At 48.0% G+C, this 10,000-nt stretch overlaps 1 protein-coding gene across 2 annotated transcripts in view; it reads right to left on the bottom strand.

Annotated features, from left to right (window-relative positions):
• Positions 1-10,000, bottom strand: part of alg9 (ALG9 alpha-1,2-mannosyltransferase) — a 286,532-nt gene that overhangs the window by 212,790 nt on the left and 63,742 nt on the right. For both annotated transcript variants that reach the window (XM_063038754.1, XM_063038755.1), the window contains exon 4: positions 1,501-1,623. In XM_063038754.1, the coding sequence (XP_062894824.1) occupies positions 1,501-1,623 (123 nt within the window). The remainder of the gene's footprint in view (positions 1-1,500; positions 1,624-10,000) is intronic.

Raw genomic sequence — 10,000 nt, 5'->3', positions numbered from 1 at the left:
GGACTCCAGCTCTGGATTTTTCCCTCGGGGGTTCACTCCCGAAGCCGCCCCCCATGAGCGGGTCCAGCCGCAAGTCAGCAGAGGTTTGAGATCAGAGTTTTCCTTCTCCAAGATGAGCCGCCAACCGCGGCCTGACGAGCCCCGTCTGCCCGGAGCGACTGGTTTTAAGGTGCCAGTAAGCCGACTTTGCCCCTTCTCCCGTCAGTAGAAACAGAAAGAAGAACATCTGGAAAAATTTCTGAAACCCTCGTTCGCGGCTGTCGTTACTGCGTGGTCGGGAATCTTCCGGAGGGAAGGCCACAAATTCCCCGGCTTTGCCTGCTGTTGGCGACCGAGATGGAGGTCGAATCGTTCGGATAGAGATGGCGCTCGGTACTCGGCGTCGGAGAGCTGATCAGAGCTCGAAGTTTTCGGACGACTCAGAGTCGGACTGTGGTCGGGCATGGCAGGGAGAGTTTTCTTCCTTCTCCCGTCTACGTGAGATGTGGGACTTTCGAGAGACTTTGAACTTTTTACTGTGCCCATGGCCTGTTCTTCATCAAGTTATGGTATTGTTGCACTGTTGTAACTATATGTTATAATTATGTGGTTTTGCTAGTTTTTTCAGTCTTGGTCTGTCCTGTGTTTTGTGATATCACACCGGAGGAACATTGTATCATTTCTTAATGCATGCATTACTAAATGACAATAAAAGAGGACTGTGTGTCTTCATAATCTAATAGGTGGTGGGAGTTTGTCACCACTGCAACCCCCAGCCACTACAACCTTTAAGGAACAAGGGCGTTAACTGAAGTTGGAGCTTTTGACCAGGAGTAGACCTACAAAGCCTACATCTACAGCATTTTTCATCTGAAAAAAAATTTGACAATGAACCCGAGAGTTTACAGGTCAAACAATCCCAATTCCGGTGGATTAAAACTGGTGAACAGAGCCACAATTCCCAGGTTCGACTGGTGGGGGGGGGCGGGGGGAACATTCGCCATCGTGTCATAAACCCACAACGTCAAAGAGGAGACTCGAAGCAAGGATCATGGTGCAAAATTACGAGGGGCGTAGACTGGGTGAATGCAGGCAGGCTTTTCCCACTGAGGCTGGGTGGGGCTAGAACCAGAGGTCAGGGGTTAAGGGTGAAAGGTGAAATGTTTAGGTGGGGGGGTGGGCTTCTTCACTCAGAGGGTGGTACCAGGTGGCGGATGCAGGGTTCGATGTCAACATCTAAGAGAAGGTTTGGGTAGATGCATAGACGGGAGAGGCATGGCCGGCTCCGGTTCGGGTGAGTGGGACGAGGCAGACGGATAGCGAGGTATGGACTAGACTGGCTGAAGGGCCTTCTCCTGTACTGTACTCAGCCTCCATCACTGGGGTCAGAGAGCTCCGCTCGGGGGGCCTGGGTTCAAATTCGAACCGTCGATTTCAGATAGGGGGATTCAGTTTTGGAACTCAAAGGGGCGCGGCGCCCGTCCCCGAACGCTGGCGGTCGCGGCCGAGCGAGCCCCTTACCGCTGAACTGCTGCAGCAGGAACTCCATCAGCGTGGTCAGGGGCAGGGCGCACAGGGCGAGGACGAACACCACGTTGAAGTTTAGGCACCCGTTGAGGAAGTAAAATGACCAGGGCTCCGTCCCTGCGGAGAGAGGAAAAGAACGACAGGATGAGGAAGGCAGCCATTAAATGACAGCCAGGTATCCCCAAACCTCGGCCCGCGGAACCGTGGTGCGTCAAGTACATAAGGGCCGTCGGACAGCGGAGCAGAATGCGGCCATTCAGCCCATCGAGTCTGCTCCACCGCCCCATTCTCCTGCCTCCCCCACTGATGAGGAACCTACCGACTTTGCCTGAAACGATGATGGTCTTCACTGATGTCTGTGGCAACGAATTCCACAGGTTCACCACTCTCGACAGAGAAATTCCTCCTCATCTTTGTTCTAAAGGGACGCCCCTGTGTTCTGAGGCTGTGTCCTCTGGTCCTGGACTCCCCCCCAGCCCCGCTGCCCTGCCACCCACCACAGGAACCTTCACCTCCACATCCACTTGGACTCAGCCCCTTAGCATATTGCCTTTTCAAAGTTTAAAGTTCAGAGTAAATTCATTATCAAAGTGCGCACTGTACATGCCACCCTGAGATTCATTTTTCTGACGGGCGTACTCAACAAATACAGAGAAGCACACCAGAATCAATGAAAGACCGTACACGACAAGACGGGCAAACGACCAGAGTGAGAAAGGCTATGCAAATACAAAAGAAAATAATAGATAGATAGATAGATAGATAGACAGATAGACAGACAGATGGATAGGCACATAGGTAGTTAGACATAGACAGGCAGAGAGATGGATAGATATAGATAGACAGACAAGACAGATAGATAGACAGATATAAATAGACAGATAGATAGACAGACAGATAGATAGACAGACAGACAGATAGATAGATAGACAGATATAAATAGACAGATAGATATAGATAGACAGACAAGACAGATAGATAGACAGATATAAATAGACAGATAGATAGACAGACAGATAGATAGACAGACAGACAGATAGATAGACAAATATAAATAGACAGATAGATATAGATAGACAGACAAGACAGATAGATAGACAGATATAAATAGACAGATAGATAGACAGACAGATAGATAGACAGACAGACAGATAGATAGACAGATATAAATAGACAGATAGATATAGATAGACAGACAAGACAGATAGATAGACAGATATAAATAGACAGATAGATATAAATAGACAGATAGATAGATAGACAGATAGATAGATAGATAGACAGACAGACATAGATAGACAGATATAAATAGACAGACAGATAGATATAGATAGACAGGCAGACAGATAAACAGATATAAATAGACAGACAGATAGATATAGATAGACAGACAGATAGATAGACAGACAGACACATAGATAGACAGATATAAATAGACAGATAGATAGACAGACAGATAGACAGACAGACAGATAGACAGATATAAATAGACAGATAGATATAGATAGACAGACAAGACAGATAGATAGACAGATATAAATAGACAGATAGATAGACAGACAGATAGATAGACAGACAGACAGATAGATAGACAGATATAAATAGACAGATAGATATAGATAGACAGACAAGACAGATAGATAGACAGATATAAATAGACAGATAGATATAAATAGACAGATAGATAGACAGATAGATAGATAGATAGACAGACAGACATAGATAGACAGATATAAATAGACAGACAGATAGATATAGATAGACAGGCAGACAGATAAACAGATATAAATAGACAGACAGATAGATATAGATAGACAGACAGATAGATAGACAGACAGACACATAGATAGATAGACAGATATAAATAGACAGATAGATATAGATAGACAGACAAGACAGATAGATAGATAGACAGATATAAATAGACAGATAGATAGACAGGCAGACAGATATAAATAGACAGACAGATAGATAGACAGATATAAATAGACAGATAGATATAAATAGACAGATAGATAGATAGATAGATAGACAGACAGACATAGATAGACAGATATAAATAGACAGACAGATAGATATAGATAGACAGGCAGACAGATAGACAGATATAAATAGACAAACAGATAGATAGACAGATATAAATAGACAGATAGATAGATAGATAGATAGATATAAATAGACAGATAGATAGACAGATATAAATAGACAGATAGATATAGATAGACAGAGAGATAGATATAGACAGATAGACAGGCAGACAGATAGATATAGATAGATAGATAGATATAGATGGACAGAGAGATAAATGTAGATAGATAGATATAGACAGACAGATAGATATAGATAGACAGACAGATAGATAGATATAGATAGATAGATATAGATGGTCAGAGAGATAGATAGATATAGATAGAAAGATATAGATGGACAGAGAGATAAATATAGATAGATAGATATAGATAGACAGACAGAGATAGATATAGACAGACAGATAGACAGGCAGAGACAGACATTCAAACAAGCAAGCAAGCTAGTAAGTCTTTTTTGCTGCTTTCTGTTGGGGGAGCAGCATCGGTACTAGTGATTAAAGCTTTCTGAGGAAGCTTAAACAAGCATCACTCCCCACTAACATCTTAACTACATTCTACAGAGGCGTGGTTGAGAGGGTGCTGACCTTTTGCATCACAACCTGGTACTCCAGCTGCAGGGCTGTTGACAAAAGAGCCTTGCAGAGGGTGGTTAGGGGAGCAGAGAAGGTTATTGGGGTCTCCCTACCTCTGTCCAAGACCTCTTTCAGAGTCGATGCCTCCAGAAGACACGGTACATCATTAAAGACCCATCACACCCTCTCCATGAACTGTTTGTTCTTCTGCCATCAGGCAAGCGTTACAGGAGCATCAAAACTAAAACCACAAGGCTACTAAACAGCTTCCTCCCACAGGCAGTCAGACTGCTAAATAGCTGCTCTACCTGACTCTGCTTTGGACACTTTTAACTTGCACTGGACACTTATAACTGATTTTAACTGACATGTGGCTGTTGTGTTTTACTATTTATTGTTATGTTTATTATTTAGTGTTGCGTTTGTTATGTTATGATTGCACTGCTCCTGAGAAACGCTGTCTCATTCTGCCCTGCAGAGCTGATGTACGGTTAGAATGACAATAAAGTTTTTTGAATCTTTGAATCTTTGAATTGATGCAAAGAAGACAAAATAAACTCATCAAGGAGGCTGGGTCCGTCCTTGGCGACAACCCGGAAACATTCGAGTTAGTGGCGAAGAGGGAGGTCACTGAGCAAACGGTTATCCATTACGGACAATCCGACACATTCTCTCCGTGACCCTGCTGAATAGACAGCGAAGCCCCCACCCCGCTTTCGAACAGGCTCACTCAGCCCTGCTGTCACAAGGATCGTTACAGAAAGTATTTCCAACCAAACGCAGGAAGCGTATACGACAATTCATCTCTGTGCATCAGGAGAACACACATCATAGTACAATAGACTATGTTTTATCACTTTGTTAATTACATTGCACATTATTGCAAATGATCGCACATGGGTAAATTATCATTGTGTATATTATTATTCTGCACTTTATTATTAGTTAAGCCTGCACACTGCTAAGTGTGTTTTAAGGTTGCTGCTGTAACAAAGAATTTCCCACTCAGGATCAATAAAGTATTTATAACTATCATTATTAGATATCGAGAACATGAGATGAAGAGCCCTTGAAAGCGAGTCCGTAGGTTGTGGGAACAGTTCAGTGATGGGGTGAGTGAAGTTATCCCCTCTGGTTCAGGAGCCTGATGGTTGAGAGTTAATAACTGTCCTTGAACCTGGTGGTGTGGGTCCTGAGGCTCCTGTACCTCCTTCCTGATGGTTGAGGGGTAATAACTGTTCCTGAACCTGGTGGTGTGAGTCCTGAGGCTCCTGTACCTCCTTCCTGATGGTTGAGGGGTAATAACTGTTCCTGAACCTGGTGGTGTGAGTCCTGAGTCTCCTGTACCTCCTTCCTGATGGTTGAGGGGTAGTAACTGTTCCTGAACCTGGTGGTGTGGGTCCTGAGGCTCCTGTACCTCCTTCCTGATGGTTGAGGGGTAGTAACTGTTCCTGAACCTGGTGGTGTGGGTCCTGAGGCTCCTGTATCTCCTTCCTGATGGTTGAGGGGTAATAACTGTTCCTGAACCTGGTGGTGTGGGTCCTAAGGTTCCTGTACCTCCTTCCTGATGGTTGAGGGGTAGTAACTGTTCCTGAACCTGGTGGTGTGGGTCCTGAGGTTCCTGTACCTCCTTCCTGATGGTTGAGGGGTAATAACTGTTCCTGAACCTGGTGGTGTGGGTCCTGAGGCTCCTATACCTCCTTCCTGATGGTTGAGGGGTAATAACTGCTCCTGAACCTGATGGTGTGAGTCCTGAGGCTCCTGTACCTCCTTCCTGATGGTTGAGGGGTGATAACTGTTCCTGAACCAGGTGGTGTGGGTCCTGAGGCTCCTATACCTCCTTCTTGATGGTTGAGGGGTAGTAACTGTTCCTGAACCAGGTGGTGTGGGTCCTGAGGCTCCTGTACCTCCTTCCTGATGACAGCAGCGAGAAGAAAGCATGCCCTGGGTAGTGGGGGCCCTCGGTGATGACGGCAGGTGGAACACATTGTCAGGATGTCTAGGTACATGCACTTTGGTAGAAGCAAAGAAATGGTTGACTATTTTCTAAACAGAGAGGAGATTCAAAAAAAGGGGCTTGGTTTCAGCCCGAAGCATTCACTGTCCTCTTTTCCTAGATGCTGCTTGACCTGCTGAGTTGCTTCAGGAGAGGGAGAGAGAGTGAGAGAGACAGAGAGAGATAGAGAGATAGAGAGAGCGCGCGAGACAGACAGAGAGAGAGAGACAGAGTGTTTGTGTGTGTGTGTGTGTGTGTGTGTTGGTCTGGATTTCCAGCATCTGCAGATTTTCTCCTGTTTGGGAATCCTTGTGCGGGATTCCCTAAAGGTTTATTTGCAGGTTGGGTCTGTGGAGAGGAATGTATTCCACCTGCCACTCTTTTTGCCCACTCTTCCAATTTGTCCTTCTGCAATTGCTTTGCATCCTTAGCAATCTCCAATGGGATCCCAACACCAAGTAGCTCTTTCCCTTCCTCCCCCCCACCCCTGGCTTTCCGCAGGGATCGCCCCCTGCGCGACTCCCTTGTCCATTCGTCCCTCCCCACTGATCTCCCTCCTGGTACTTATCCTGGCGAGCGGAACAAGTGCTACACCTGCCCCTACGCCTCCTCCCTCACCACCATTCAGGTCCCCTTCCAGGTGAGGCGACACGTCACCTGTGAGTCTGTTGGGGTCATACACTGTGTCCGGTGCTCCCGGTGTGGCCTCCTGTATATCAGTGAGACCCAACACAGATTGGGAGGCCGCTTCGCCGAGCACCTGCGCTCCGTCCGCCAGAAAAAACGGGATCACCCGGTGTCCATCCATTTTAATTCCACTTCCCATTCCCATCCTGACATGTCTATCCACGGCCTCCTCTACTGTAAAGATGAAGCCACACTCAGGTTGGAGGAACAACACCTTATATTCCGTCTGGGTAGCCTCCAACCTGATGGCATGAACATTGACTTCTCTAACTTCCGGTAATGCCCCCACTTTTCACCATTCCCCATTCATGTTCCCCTCTCTCACATTATCTCCTTACCTACTCATCACCTCCCTCTGGTGCTCCACCCCCCTTTTCTTTCTTCCGTATCCTTCTGCCCTCTCCTATCAGACTCCCCCTTCTCCAGCCCTGTATCTCTTTCACCAATCCACTTCCCAGCTCTTTACTTCACCCCTCCTCTCCCTCCCGGTCTCACCTATCACCCCTACCACCTTGTACTTCTCCCTCCCCTCCCTCCCCACCTTATTACTCTGACCTCTCACCTTTATTTTCCAGTCCCGATGAAGGGCCTGTACCCTTCTCCACAGATGCTGCCTGACCTGCTGAGTTCCCCCGGCGTTTTGCCTCGGATTTCCAGCACCTGCAGATTTCCTCCTGTTCGTGCTGCTGACAATCGCCATTAATCTTGCGCCCTGCTCTCAAGTCCGTCCTTCCGAAGTGAATCACTTCACGCCCTGCCCTCAAGTCCGTCCTTCCGAAGTGAATCACTTCACGCCCTGCCCTCAAGTCCGTCCTTCCGAAGTGAATCACTTCACGCCCTGCCCTCAAGTCCGTCCTTCCGAAGTGAATCACTTCACGCCCTGCCCTCAAGTCCGTCCTTCCGAAGTGAATCACTTCACGCCCTGCCCTCAAGTCCGTCCTTCCGAAGTGAATCACTTCACGCCCTGCCCTCAAGTCCGTCCTTCCGAAGTGAATCACTTCACGCCCTGCCCTCAAGTCCGTCCTTCCGAAGTGAATCACTTCACGCCCTGCCCTCAAGTCCGTCCTTCCGAAGTGAATCACTTCACGCCCTGCCCTCAAGTCCGTCCTTCCGAAGTGAATCACTTCACGCCCTGCCCTCAAGTCCGTCCTTCCGAAGTGAATCACTTCACGCCCTGCCGGACTAAACTGCATCTGCCACTCCTCAGCCCAGCCCGGCACCTCGCCAACGTCAATACCACCCACTTTTGCGTCTCCTGCAAGCTTACGAAACCACTCTTCCTCTTCCTCATCCAAGCAACTTACAAAAGCCCACGAAGACCAGGGGTCCCGGAACAGATCCCTTCGGAACACCAGACAGCCATAGAGAAATAGAGCACAGAAACAGGCCCCTCGGCCCGTCTAGTCTGTGCCCAACCAGTTAAGCTGACTACTCCCGTCCCCCATAGTTCGCCATACACCGGTACCTGTCCAAACTTTTCTCGAGTGCTGAGATCGAGTTTGCATGCGTGCTGGCAGCTCGTTCCACAGTCTGATGGCCCTCGCGTTCCCATTAAACTCCACCTTTCACCCTTGACCCATGACCACTGGTCGCCGACCTCCAGGCGAACCTGCGACCAGCCTCTCCCCTCTCGGAGCGAGCCGGTCGATCCTGGACCCCGAATTTTGGTAGGAGGGCTCGTGCGTAACAGTCCCGCCTCTCCCACGGCGCTTTCACAGCTACAGCCGATAACACTCACTGCAGGCGGGGACCGCGGAGGGATTTTAAAGCACGTCGGCTGGGGAGCACTGAGTAGAGCAAACAGGGACACAGATCCCCCCCCTCCCCTTCCCAACAATCGTCATTAGCCTCCTGCACGTGCGTACTTTACACGTCTAACCCGCCCCTCCAGTCGCGGTCCGATTTATACTCTGCCGTCTGTTTAAATTTGCATTTTTAAAAGCACTTTGAACAGCTGGCGATTCAAGGCCTTTGGCTAGTCTCTCGGATAAACACGGATTTCTCTTCTTTATAAAAAAAAGGTAGCGGTGTTATCGGGATTCCCTGGTTGTTAGCATTAGAGTCAGAGAAAATATAGCACGGAACAGGCCCTTCAACACATCCGGTCCATTTAAACTGCCTACACCTATCGATCTGCAAATGGACCATAGCCCCCACCATCGGGGTACTTAATCAAACTCCTCTTAAACATTGAAATCGAGCTTGCGCTGGTGCCCGTTCCACACTCTCACGACTCTTTGAGTGAAAGAAGTCTCCCCTCATGTTCCCCCTAAAACGATTCAACTTTCACCCTTGACCCATGACCTCTGGTTGCAGTCCCAACCCAACCTCAGTGGGGAAAAAAAAAAGCCTGCTTGCATTTACCTGATCTACACCCCTCTTAATTTTGTATACCTCTGTCAAATCTCCTCTCAATCACCTACGTTCCAATCCGCTAGTTAAATTTGCCGATGATACCACATTGATTGGCCTAACCCCAAGTAATAATGAGGCAGCCTACACAGAAGAAGTCATCACCCTGACACAGTGGAGTCAAGAAAACAACCTCTCCCTCAGTGTCGGAAAAACAAAGGAGCCGGTCGTGGACTACAGGAGGAATGGAGACGGGCTAACCCCTATTGACACCAATGGATCTGGGGTTGAGAGGGTGAACAGCTTCAAGTTCCTCGGCATCCACATCACTGAGGACCTCACGTGGTCTGTACACACCCGCTGTGTGGTGAAAAAGGCAAAACAGCGCCTCTTTCACCTCAGACGGTTGAAGAAGTTTGCTATGGGCCCCCAAATCCTAAGAACTTTCTACGGGGGCACAACTGAGAACATCCTGACTGGCTGCATCACTGCCTGGTATGGGAACTGTACTTCCCTCAATCGCAGGACTCTGCAGAGAGTGGTGCGGACAGCCCAGCGCATCTGTAGATGTGAACTTCCCACGATTCAGGACAACTACAGAGACAGGTGTGTAAAAAGGGGCCCGAAGGATCATTGGGGACCCGAGTCACCCCAACCACAAACTGTTCCAGCTGCTCCCATCCGGGAAACGGTACCGCAGCATAAAAGCCAGGACCAACAGGCTCCGGGACAGCTTCTTCCACCAGGCCGTCAGACTGATTAACTCACGCTGATACAATTGTATTTCTATGTTGTAT

The sequence above is a fragment of the Mobula hypostoma genome, chromosome X2, assembly GCF_963921235.1.
Source record: "Mobula hypostoma chromosome X2, sMobHyp1.1, whole genome shotgun sequence".
Taxonomy (NCBI): Eukaryota; Metazoa; Chordata; class Chondrichthyes; order Myliobatiformes; family Myliobatidae; genus Mobula; species Mobula hypostoma.
Note: the sequence above shows the minus strand (reverse complement) of the source record. Positions and strands in the feature narration are given on the sequence as shown.